The sequence below is a fragment of the Nerophis ophidion genome, linkage group LG01, assembly GCF_033978795.1.
Source record: "Nerophis ophidion isolate RoL-2023_Sa linkage group LG01, RoL_Noph_v1.0, whole genome shotgun sequence".
NCBI lineage: Eukaryota > Metazoa > Chordata > Actinopteri > Syngnathiformes > Syngnathidae > Nerophis > Nerophis ophidion.
In genome coordinates this window covers 12,877,555-12,891,453 of record NC_084611.1, presented here as the reverse complement: position 1 = coordinate 12,891,453, position 13,899 = coordinate 12,877,555, and the positions used below count along the sequence as shown (strand labels likewise).

The following is a 13,899-nucleotide window of genomic DNA, read 5'->3' as shown; positions in this document are numbered from 1 at the left end:
CTGTGAACGGGACTCTCGCTGCTGTGTCTTGGATCCTCTTTGGACTGGACTCTCGCGACTGTGTTGTATCCATTGTGGATTGAACTTTCACAGTATCATGTTAGACCCGCTCGACATCCATTGCTTTCCTCCTCTCTAAGGTTCTCATAGTCATCATTGTCACCGACGTCCCACTGGGTCATTATTGTCACCAATGTCCCACTGGGTGTGAGTTTTCCTACCGAGGATGTCGTGGTGGTTTGTGCAGCCCTTTGAGACACTAGTGATTTAGGGCTATATAAGTAAACATTGATTGATTGATTGATTTAATCAAAGCAACAACTTGAGGCCGTTTAATGTGGATTAACGTGGTTAGGATTATTATGGTGACCCAATGTTAAAAGGATAAAGCCATTGTTTACAAATTTGGTAAATAAATAACCCAAAAATTAATATTTTGTTGTTTTCTTACTGTACCGAAAATGAACCGAACCGTGACCTCTAAACCGAGGTACGTAACGAACCGAAATTGTTGTGTACCGTTACACCCCTAGTAAACAATGACGGTTATGTCAGAGATGCGAGCGACACTTGAACAATCCAAAAGGCACATATCTGCCCCGTTTGTTGACCCTGAAAAGTATGTTTTTTGGGTGGAGGAGTCAGGTCGGGTGCTGGTTAGCTTGAAGCCAATGTCTTCATCCTCGAACGTTGTCGATGCAGCGGGAGACAAAAGTGAAGTTTCCATGGACTCACAAAGACTAAAACGAGTAATTTACTGGAGACATGGCACAGGATGAAGTTAAAAAGGTTGACTTTACACTCACCTTAGTTTACGACTAATAAAAAAGCAATAAACGGGGACGGAAATTTGACCTGGCAAATATAAACAAAACAAAACACCGACGGAAAGCAATGATCGATAAAAAAAAATAACAAAAAAACAAGCAAACTGGGCGGTGAAAAAAAAAATAATTCTGCGGTCTTGGAATCGCGCGTTCTTTCTGATTTCAATGTATAAAAAGACACAAAAAATCGCATTAACGCAAACACTGCATACATTTATACATACACACACACGTACATATGTACAGTACGTATGTATGTATGTATGTATGTATGGATGGATGGATGGATGGATGGATGGATGGATAAATAGATAGACAGATAGACAGATAGATAGATAGATAGATAGATAGATAGATAGATAGATAGATAGATAGATAGATAGATAGATAGATAGATAGATAGATAGATAGATAGATAGATAAGATAGATAAGATAGATATGATAGATAGATAGCAAGCTTTACAGTCAATGCACACACACACACAAAAGTCCCTTTGGTGCTCTCAAAAACGTTAATAACCATGTTGCTACAATTAAAAAACGAAAAAAGAAAAATCTTTTTTACCTTGTGTCGGCGAAGATTTGGGGCATTTTTCTCAACACTCTGTGTTCAACTTACAGTCACCGCTAGCGTTAGCATGAAGTAGCAGTGTTGGGCGACCCTTCATCGACGTCATACGCAAGTAAACACGCAGTGGGACTGCTTGTATCGCACATGACATCACACACACAAGTAAACGCGTTTGCAGGACTGCTTGTATCGCACATGATATCACACACACAAGTAAACATGTTGCAGGACTGCTTGTATCGCACATGATGTCACACACACAAGTAATTACGTTCGCAGGACTGCTTGTATCGCACATGATAACACACACCCAAGTAAACACGTTGCATGACTGCTTGTATCGCACATGACATCACACACACAAGTAAACATGTTGCATTACTGCTTGTATCGCACATCACATCACACACGAGCAAAAATGCCACAGGACTGCTTGTATCGTACATGACATCACACACGAGCAGACACGCCACAGGACTGCTTGTATCGCACATGATATCACACACACAAGTAAACATGTTGCAAAGCTGCTTGTATCGCACATTATATCACACACACAAGTAAAAATGTTGCAGGACTGATTGTAAAACACAGGATATCACACACAAGCAAATACACCGCAGGACTGCTTGTATCGCACATGATATCACACAAAAGCAAACACGCCGCAGGACTGCTTGTATCGCACATGACATTACACACACACACAAGTAAACATGTTGCATTACTGCTTGTAGCGCACATCAAATCACACACGAGCAAAAATGCCGCAGGACTGCTTGTATCGCACATGATATCACACAAAAGCAAACACGCCGCAGGACTGCTTGTATCGCACATGATATCACACACACAAGTAAACATGTTGAAAAGCTGCTTGTATCGCACATGATATCACACACTCAAGTAAACATGTTGCAGGACTGATTGTAAAACACAGGATATCACACACAAGCAAATACACCGCAGGACTGCTTGTATCGCACATGATATCAAACACGAGCAAAAACGCCGCAGGACTCCTTGTATCGCACATGATATCACACACACAAGTAAACATGTTGCAAAGCTGCTTGTATCGCACATTATATCACACACACAAGTAAACACGTTGCAGGACTGCTTGTATAACACAGGATATCACACACAAGCAAATACGCCGCAGGACTGCTTGTATCGCACATGATATCACACAAAAGCAAACACGCCGCAGGACTGCTTGTATCGTACATGACATCACACACGAGCAAACACGCCACAGGACTGCTTGTATCGCACATGATATCTCACACACACAAGTAAACACGGTGCAAAGCTGCTTGTATCGCACATTATATCACACACACAAGTAAGCACGTTGCAGGACTGATTGTAAAACACAGGATATCACACACAAGCAAATACGCCGCAGGACTGCTTGTATCGCACATGATGTCACACACACAAGTAAGCACGTTGCAGGACTGCTTGTATAACACAGGATATCACACACAAGCAAATACGCCGCAGGACTGCTTGTATCGCACATGATATCACACAAAAGCAAACACGCCGCAGGACTGCTTGTATCGCACATGATATCACACACACAAGTAAACACGTTGCAGGACTGCTTGTATCGCACATGATATCACACAAAAGCAAACACGCCGCAGGACTGCTTTTATCGCACATGATATCACACACACAAGTAAACACGTTGCAGGACTGCTTGTATCGCACATGATATCACACACACAAGTAAACATGTTGCAAAGCTGCTTGTATCGCACATGATATCACACACACAAGTAAACACGTTGCAGGACTGCTTGTATAACACATGATATCACACACGAGCAAACACGCCGCAGGACTCCTTGTATCGCACATGATATCACACACAAGTAAACACGTTGCAAGACTGCTTGTCTCGCACATGATATCACACACAAGTAAACACGCAGCAGGACTGCTTGTATCGCACATGATCGACCTTTGACCTACTCGGAAGAACATCTGGTGGTCAACAGGAAGTGGTTGTCCAACAAGCTGTCCCCAAAGCAGCATCATATTTTGCAGTGCGCGCGCACACACACACACACACACACACACACACACACACACACACACACACACACACACACACACACACATACACACACACAGCTGTGGCTGAGAACTCCCGTGACACCCAAAGCAGATGTGAACTTTGAATGAGTAAAGTGACGTCAGCATGATTTTAATGGCGACTAATTAGCGGAAATGTCACATTAATGAAGTTGAACGATGTTAATAAGCGGAAATGTCACTTTTAATGAAGTTTAACGATGTTAATAAAGTGTCTTAGGATGAACACCACGTCTGCGCATGCGCTGTCAAACTGCTAATGACGTCTAAATGACACGTTAATGACGCTCGCACAAGATTTGAAACGCTTCAAACTTGAGTCTTAAGTCCTTTCAAGACTTCTGTGGCAACTAAAATGATGTTTTTGTCCGGGCTGAAGGACAAACGCAACATGCTAACACCGAGCTAGCTTAGGCAACTAGTAAGTAGTCTCAGGGGTCAGAGCACAAGTTTGGTGCAAAAGGAGCTGAGAAAAGTGTCTTTCTCACCGAATTTGTGTCTCCGGTTGGACGCGGCTCATGTCTGAACGCATCTAGCGGCTCTCATCCTCGTCTTCTGTCCTCTTTTTAACTCATTTTCTTCTTATGTCTTCTTCTTTAACTTATCGTCTTCATGATGACCGCCTGGACCGAGGTCCGGCAGGATGCCACTGCGCGTGCGCACTGGCCAATTTAATATGACGTATTTATTTGGGGCTTTAAATTTTGGATTTATTAAAAATGTAAACACATATTTATATATTGATTGATTGATTTGGATTATTTCCATGCATAATTTTATTTAGTTATTATTATTGTTTATATTGTATTTCTTCAGTTTTAGCTTCAGTTAGATTGTAGCTGAGATAGGCGCCAGCGCCCCCCGCGACCCCAGAAGGAAATAAGCGGTTGAAAATGGATGGATGGATAGTTTGCATCATAATTAATATTTGGAAACCAAACTTTTTATTATAAAATAAAATGACAGGTTACGGTGCTCAGTTGATGTAGTTTACTGCTAAGAGACTGTATGACAATAGTATAATATTATTTATTATTATTATTAATGATAATGATAATTATCATAACAATAACAGTAATAATAATAAATAGTATTATAAAATATTATGTTATTATTATAAAATATTATTATCATTATAATAAAAAGGATAATAATACTAAAAATAATAAAACAATGAATAATGAAAATTATATTACAAATATTTAATATTGTTAATAATAAAAATAAGGATAATATTAAAAAAGATAATAACATTATCAATAGTAAAAATAATCTAATACCAATAATAATAATCATACTAATAATGATAATAATAATTATACTAAAATATGAACGACAATGATGATAATAATTATATAAATAATAATAATATTAAGAAAAACAATAAAAAACACAGAAATAAAATAATAATAATTATGATATAAGTAATGTTCATAATTTTAACAACAACAAAAATAATGATGATGATAACAATAAAAGTGATAACAATAATCATGATAATAGTAACAATAATTGTTATGATGCTAATTATAATACAGCTAATAACAATATCAATAATACTAATAACTATAATAATAATACTGATGATAATAATAATAATGACAATGATAATAGTAATGCTGATAATATTAACAATAATAATAATAATAATGATAATAATGATAAGAGTAATAGTAATAATGACAGTAATAATAATAATACTAATGACGATTATGATATTATTAATGATAATAATTTGAAAAATAAAAATGTATCATGATGATGATAACACTAATAAAAATGATAATGATAACAACAATAATGCTGATAATAATAATAATAATATCAACAATAATAACACTGATAATAATAAAAATCATGCTGATAATAATATTAACAAAAATAATAATAATAATATTAACAATAACAAGAAGAAAAATAAAAAGAAGAAGAAGAAGAAGAAAAAGAAGAAGAAGAAAAGGAGAAGTTGTCACCTGTGCATGTCTTCCTCTTCCTTTAAGGTCTCCCGCGTGCACGTGAGCCCTCGGTTGTGCACGTGTCCGTGGTGGTCTTCACTGATGGGGTCCATGGGCACGTACACGTCCAAAGCGGGACTTCTTGGGGCGGCCATGGTCACAGTGGACGGGGCCGCAAGGAGGGGGCCCTCGGCATCCTGGCTCCAACGAGGGTCGCTGCTGTCAGGGGTCAAAGGTGAAGGCGTAGCGGGCAGCGGCCGGGTGGCTGCAGGCGCCCTCGGAGGCGGGTCCGGACTGTGGAGGCTGAGGCCAGACAGAGCGCTGAGCAGGGGGGAGTCTCGCACGTGTTCCCTCGCCCTCGCCCAGCCGCTTGCCCCCTCCTTCTCCCGGTCCTCCATGGTCTCGGCCCTGGTCTCCACAGTCTCCTGACTGCTCCTGGACCGCCTGTCGCCACGCGGCACGGTGCCCACATGCGTGTACATATCACTGGAGCGGGCGTAGCCTTGGCGCTGGGGGCCGGACTCCATGTCGTCAGCTGACCCGGCCAGAGTCCCATGGTGCACCGGGGCCGACTCCCGTCTGGCGGACTGGCGGCGAAAGGAGAGGTTGACCAGGCTGCCGAACCACTTGGAGTCTGCGGGGGCGGAACGAGGGTCGTCAGGCCAGGAAGCATTTTTAAGAGCTGCCAAGTTTTTAATTGTGCAATAAAATCTCAAAATTTGAACTGCAAAACTGGCAGTTCAGTCATTTTACTGTAAAATTGGCGGTGCTTTTATTGTGAAAACAGATCGATTTTACCGTGCATTACTGTAAATTAGAAAACGTTACCCACTGTTATTTTTATGGTAAAAACTTTGGCAACTGAGCTGCCAGTTTTTTTACTGTAAAATCTACACTTGTGTTTACTGTAAATTTGAAAAAAGTACCACTTTTTTTTAACTGTAAAATTAAATATTATTTATTTTGATTTAATTTCATTTCATTTCATTTTATTCAATACAATTTAATTACATTTAATTATATTAAATTAAATTTAATTAAAATCATTTAAATTTCATTTTATTTTATATCCTCGCAGCTTTAGTTCTGTGTATGTAAAATTGACGATGCTTTTATTCTGAAATTTTTTTACTATCAAAAAAAACAGATACATTTTATTTTACATTACTGTAAATTGAAAAACGTTATCACTGTTATTTTTACGGTAAAAACTATCACAACTGAGCTGCCAGTTTTTAATGTAAAATCTACACTTTTGTGTCTACAGGGCATTACTGTAAATTTAAAAACAGTACCACTTTTTTTTTACCGTGAAATTTAATTTAATTTAATTTTATGTTATTTTAATTTAGTTAAGTGTGTGTAATATTAACAGTGCTTTTATTTAGAATTTTTTTTACCGTAAAAAAAAAAGAAGATAAATTTTACTATGCATTGCTGTCAATTGAAAAACGTTACCATTGTTATTTTTACAGTAAAAACTATAACAACTGAGCTGGCAGTCTTCACTGTAAAATCTACACTCGTGTGTTTACGGTGCGTTACTGTAAATTTGAAAACAGTACCACTTTTTTTTAAACCATAAAATTTAATTGTATTTTTTTATATTAAATTTTACTTAATTTTATTTAATTCAATTCAATTTAATTACATTTAATCATATTAAATTAAATTTAAAAAAATAAAATTTTATTTTATTTTATAATTTCGCCGCCCACAGCTTTAGCTATGTATGTGTAAAATTTAATATATAAAAAAAAAAGATACATTTTACCGTGCATTACTGTAAATTGAAAAACTTTACAAAAGTTATTTTTACGGTAAAAACTATTACAACTGAGCTGCCAGTTTTTACTGTAAAATCTGCACTTGTGTATTTACAGTGTGTTACTGTAAATTTAAAAAACGTACCACTTTTTTTTTTTATCGTAAAATTCTGGTTAAATCTCCCAATCTGTTTTCACAGTATTTTACTGTAAATTTAAAAACGGTACCAATTGTATTTTTACGGCAAAATCCTGGCGACTGAGCTGGAAATTTTTTACCGTAAAATCAATGGTTGTTTTTTTTAATACAGTGCAATACTGTAAATTAAAAAACTCGAGCACTTTTTACATGGTAAAATTATGCAGTTTTTTATTGTAGAATATACAGATTTTTTTTTTTTACAGTATAGTACTGTAGATTTAAAAACAACAACACTTTTAATTTTACGGTAAAACTCTGGCGACTGAACTGCAAGTTTTTTATTGTAAAATCGACATTTTTTTTTGACAGTGTATTACTGTAAATTGAAAAACAACAACACTATTAATTTTACAGTAAAACTCTGGCGACTGAACTGCAAGTTTTTTATTGTAAAATCGACATTTTTATTGACAGTGTATTACTGTAAATTGAAAAACAACAACACTATTAATTTTACAGTAAAACTCTGGCGACTGAACTGCAAGTTTTTTATTGTAAAATCGACATTTTTTTTTGACAGTGTATTACTGTAAATTGAAAAACAACAACACTATTAATTTTACAGTAAAACTCTGGCGACTGAACTGCAAGTTTTTTATTGTAAAATCGACATTTTTATTGACAGTGTATTACTGTAAATTGAAAAACAACAACACTATTAATTTTACAGTAAAATTCTGGCGACTGAACTGCAAGTTTTTTATTGTAAAATCGACATTTTTTTGGGACAGTGTATTACCGTAAATTGAAAAACAACAACACTATTAATTTTACGGTAAAATTCTGTCGATTGAACTGCAATAAAATTTGTCTTACATTTTTCAGCCAAATAAAAGTGCGTCGAACATTAATAAACTCCCTCTAAGGACTTTGGCCAAATGTGTTGCGGTTTAAATGACAGATACTATAGGCCAGGGGTCGGGAACCTTTTTGACTGAAAGAGCCAAGAAGCCAAATTAAGAGCCATATAATATGTTTTTAACACTGAACACAACTAAACGCGTGCATTTTTAAGTAAGACCAACATTTCTAGAGTATGATAGGTCTCTTATTATGTTATTCTGAAGCTAAATGTGGAGGGGGCGTGGCCTGCGGGCCTGCAGCGAAGCGGGGTGTGACACGATCGGCCTTGAAATCAGCGACAGGTGTGTAGACGGCCCACCTGGGCCTTGTTATCTAATCATCTGTCGCTCTGTTATAAGCAGCAACCAGGAGGAGAGACGGGCTTGGGGCTGGGGCTGGAGCCAGAGCGCGAGCGAGAACGAAAGAGAAAAAGACAATTGCTGGAAAGCAACTGAGAGACTTATTGAAAAAAACTAAACAATATTGTAACCGTGAAACAGGCTCTCATGTCGGTGCTTGGGGGTCTGAAGAACCCCCAGGAGGGCAAGCCCCACACTAACCAATAATAAATAAAAAACTTCTTACCTTTAACGCAACTTCTTGAACAGGTGCGGTAGAAAACGGATGGATGGATTAAAAATGCATGAGAATATTTATATTTTGAACGTTATTTTTAACACTGTTATTACAAGTGGAATTATTCATTACTTATCGTGTTAAGCAACGTCAGCTCAGATTTATCCGAGAGCCAGATGCAGTCATCAAAAGAGCCACATCTGGCTCGCGAGCCATAGGTTCCCCACCCTATGATCATTTTTTGGAAAAAAAATTCCTGCGTCATAACATGTGGGCGTGGCCTGGTGCCAAACATTGCGCCGTTGGAACGCCACAAAACACGAAACGTTAATAACTCGGCTCCACAAATCCAGATGTTGATTTAATTTGGTAGCAATGATGATGACAACACCCTGAAGTGCCCGGTGGCTGGTGGCTGTTTGTACTCACCCGGAGTGGGCGGAGCCTAGCCGCGAACACTGCCCCACGCCCACGCCATTACTAATTGAACTGTTGGATTCGTACTTTAGGTGATCATAGACGGATACTAAGCTGATGGGTGATGATAAAATGCAAAAAATGTTTTGCAAATGTCAGGATGTGGGCGTGGCATGGCGCCAAACTTTGATCCGATGCTTTCGCCAAAAAAGCAAAAAAAAACCTTAACAACCAGGTTTCACAGGTTCAGATCTGGATCCTAATTGTTACGAATGATCATGACGGTCTGAAGTGGCTTCATTTAATTTAATCTAATTTAATTTAGTGGAGGAGTTCAAGTACCTAGGAGTCTTGTTCACGAGTGAGGGAAGAGTGGATCGTGAGATCGACAGGCGGATCGGTGCGGCGTCTTCAGTAATGCGGACGTTGTACCGATCTGTTGTGGTGAAGAAGGAGCTGAGCCGGAAGGCAAAGCTCTCAATTTACCGGTCGATCTACGTTCCCATCCTCACCTATGGTCATGAGCTTTGGGTCATGACCGAAAGGATAAGATCACGGGTACAAGCGGCCGAAATGAGTTTCCTCCGCCGTGTGGCGGGGCTCTCCCTTAGAGATAGGGTGAGAAGCTCTGCCATCCGGGAGGAACTCAAAGTAAAGCCGCTGCTCCTCCACATCGAGAGAAGCCAGATGAGGTGGTTCGGGCATCTGGTCAGGATGCTACCCGAACGCCTCCCTAGGGAGGTGTTTAGGGCACGTCCAACCGGTAGGAGGCCACGGGGAAGACCCAGGACACGTTGGGAAGACTATGTCTCCCGGCTGGCCTGGGAACGCCTCGGGATCCCCCGGGAAGAGCTAGACGAAGTGGCTGGGGAGAGGGAAGTCTGGGCTTCCCTGCTTAGGCTGTTGCCCCCGCGACCCGACCTCGGATAAGCGGAAGATGATGGATGGATGGATGGATGAGTTGATGTAATTCGATTTGGTTTGATTTAATTAAATTGTATTTAATTTAAGTTAATTTAATTTGATTTAAATTATTTTATGTTTAATTTAATTTGATTTGTGTTGATTTGATTTGAATTAATTTAGTGTAATTTAATTTAATTTGATTTAATTTGAGTTTAGTTTAATTTAGGTTGATGTGATTTGATTTAATTTAATTTCAGTTGATGTTGTTTGATTTAATTTTATTTAAGTTTAGTATAATTTTATTTAACTTGATTTAATTTAATTTAATTTAGTTTAATTTGATTTAATCTAATCTAATTAAACTAAATTGTATTTAAATTTAATGAATTACTTTTATTTGATTTGATTTAATCTGATTTATTTTATTTAACGTAATTCAGTTTCATTTATGTTTAGTTTATTTTAATGTATTTTAATTTGAGTTTTATTTAATTTAATTTAATTTACGTTAAGTTTAATTTGATTTAGTCTAATTTTATTTGATTTAATTTAATGTAATTAAATTTCATTTAAGTATAGTTTAATTTAATCTAATTAAGTTTAATTTAATTTATTTTAATTTGATTTAAATTTACTTTGATTTAATTTAATAAATTTTGATTTAATTTAATTTAATTTAATTTAATTTAATTTAATTTTATTTTATTTTATTTAATTTTCAATGCCGCTCACAGCTTCAGTTCTGTATGTAATTATTTGTGGCGTGTTTGTCATTCAAAGAATGAAAGCAAAAACGTTTCAATTTCATGGAAAAACAAAAAACAAAGTACTGGGAGGAAGTGTTGTCCTATGTGCGCTTCTATTCTAGGCGCCTGTCCACAAAATGTTAAGTTTTTTGTTCCGCTCCCTGGCACCAGTCAGACTTACTTATTGCTGTCCTGCTTGTGTTTGTAAACAAAAACAGAGTTATTAAAGTTACTTTTAAATACACTTTTGCATTTCATCAAACAGATTTTTTTTTAAATGGCAATTTCACAAAGCAAATGATCACATTAACAAAAGCTAAAAGGTAAAAGTCAGCAGACTTGTAATTTCCTTTATTTTTCTCTCTGGCCCTCACCGAAGGCGTACACTTCCCTTCCCTCTCTCTTTACTCTCCCGCTTTTGCTTCTTCGCCACGTCTTAACTTTCTTGGGGCTTATTTTTGCACGGAATTGATCAACTGGCCTCCCGACGAAATTGACAAGATGCTTCAATTTGTCGCTTGACAGGCATTGGACTATCGGGAGAAGTGTGTGTGTGTGTGGGGGTGGGGTTCTTCCAGTCTAGGACGTTGAAGACATGGACCTTTATGGAGTCCGGACCACAGGACACCTGTCTTGCCCTGGCGCATCGATGAGTGCGGCAGGTACTCTGAAGACTGGTGTGGTCTCTGAACAAAATCACAACCTGGGTAACATCTCGGAGAAGCTCTCCGCTCTGCAAGGCGAAATTACGTTCAATTTGAAAGGCCGGAACGGACAACTAGTACAGGTTTTCTCAAACTTTTTGACAATGGGGCCCAACTTTTCCACTACAGTGGGAACCCTAAATCAGTCATTTTGATTTTAATTGTATCCGGTAATTAAGTGTAGCAACATGAAAGTCATGTTTTAAGTCACAAATACTTGTTTTAATTTAACACGTAAACCTTAGGCTTATGTCAGGTGCATACATAAATGACGAAAAGTACCTTTTTGTGCATTTATGTCGTGCTAAAGTTGTCACGCCTGTAAGATATATTTCGGTTTTGGTCATGCTATGTTTAGTTTTTGGACATTCAGTCACGTTTTTCACTTCCTGGTTTTGTTCGTTTCCATGCCAACGCATTAGTTCCCACCTTGTCACGCCCCTGCCCTCAGTCCCACACCTGTTCCTGATTTACCACAGCCAGTATTTAAGTAATTTTCTTTCTGTTCATTCACACATGCGCACGCACCCTACCCATGCTGCACCTCCTTCATGTCCTTATCCATAGTTCCATGCCGTTTAAGTTTTTGTATTTATGCCACGGTGCTAGTTTTGTTTTGTTTGTATATAGTCACGCCATTGTGCTGTTTTTGTTTCATGTTTGTAGTTTTGCATTTATGCTAGTCTTTTGTTTGTTCATAGCCAAGTGTCTGTACCTCCTTGTGAGCGCCCTTAGTTTGTTTATTTTTTATCATAGTTTTAAATAAACAACTATGTACTCACGTCCACGCCTCGCTCGTGTTGATCCTCATCTGCATCGAAGAAACAATCCATGTCCAAGCCAAGTTATGACAAAAGTGAATACAATAAATTATTGATGACTATGTTTCATGAAAATAAAAATAAAGTTTGAATGAAAATATAACATCATCGCTTTGGTCATAATTTTTGCGCTTCAGCTCCAGACTTCTTGTGTTTTTTTCGATATTGTCGCTACTGCCACAAGTGGTGGAAAAGTGTATTACAACTGAGTAAGGAACACGACTGAGAAACACAAACGTTTAGGCGGACCCCCAGGGGGCGCTAACGGCCCTACAGTTAAGGAACACTGTGCTGGAGACAGTTTTGTGTGTAGTAACAAGTGCTTATGTTGCTTGAGGTTTTTTTCCAAGCCTCAAACCAGTCCCACAGTACAAATGCCTTCACACGTGTGAGCGCTTCATGTCTTTGGACTTGCCCCTCTGCGTTTGGCGCCACACGTCCATGACTTCACGTTGCAGCAGGAGCGTGCCGTCAACAATAATGGAACAGAAGAGCGATGCATGGCTGGTAAAAGTTGCAGCTGTGTGAGTTTGTCCATTCACGCAACACAACAGGACCACTGTGTGCCGCTCACAATCACACATAAGTGACATCGCGCCCTTTTCACCACACAACACAGCATTTTTGTCACTGAAACAAACACACACACACACACACACACACACACACACACGCACACACATTTGACCTTGAACAAGCATGAGCGTCTTTGTGTGTTTGAGATGAGAGGAAAACTTACGGCGTTTGTGTCTCTTCATGTCCCTCTTTCTTCACACACTTGCACACATGAGGCGTCTTCACGGTGTTATATCTCTCTCACACACACACACACACACACACACACACACACGCACACACGCACGCACCCACACATACACATTCATTTATGAGTGTACTTCCTGTCGCACAAACCAGCACTGAAGTTTGTCGCTTGATGCAACAAGTGACAAACTTCACGTTCCAGTAACACACACAAACACACACAAACAAACGGACACACCCACTTTCTCTGAATTTCACTTAAGTGTGGAATGTCCATTTTTTTCGTATCATTTAAATCTCGTTGGCTTCATGACCAGCGTGGGTAAAAAACATACAAACCCTGTTTCCATATGAGTTGGGAAATTGTGTTAGATGTAAATATAAACGGAATACAATGATTTGCAAATCATTGTCAACCCATATTCAGTTGAATGCACTACAAAGACAAGATATTTGATGTTCAAACTCATAAACTTTGTTTTTTTTGCAAATAATAATTAACTTAGAATTTCATGGCTGCAACACGTGCCAAAGTAGTTGGGAAAGGGCATGTTCACCACTGTGTTACATCACATTTTCTTTTAACAACACTCAATAAACGTTTGGGAACTGAGGAAACTAATTGTTGAGGCTTTGAAAGTGGAATTCTTTCTCATTCTTGTTTTATGTAGAGCTTCCTTCGTTCAACAGTCC

The 13,899-nt window shown here is 38.2% G+C and overlaps 1 protein-coding gene across 3 annotated transcripts in view; it reads right to left on the bottom strand.

Annotated features, from left to right (window-relative positions):
• LOC133550332 (SH2 domain-containing protein 3C-like) overlaps window positions 1-13,323 on the bottom strand; it is a 108,997-nt gene extending 95,674 nt beyond the window's left edge. Inside the window, exons 1-2 of one of the 3 annotated variants that reach the window (XM_061896412.1) lie at window positions 13,184-13,323; window positions 5,482-6,097 (exon numbers count right to left, since the gene is read on the bottom strand). In XM_061896412.1, the coding sequence (XP_061752396.1) occupies window positions 5,482-6,097; window positions 13,184-13,202 (635 nt within the window). In that variant the 5' untranslated portion in view covers window positions 13,203-13,323. Of the gene's footprint in view, window positions 1-3,996; window positions 4,159-5,481; window positions 6,098-12,405; window positions 12,425-13,183 lie in introns of those variants that run through there. The other 2 variants (XM_061896413.1, XM_061896414.1) reach the window with 2 other exon arrangements.
• Between the last annotated feature and the right edge of the window lie 576 nt (window positions 13,324-13,899).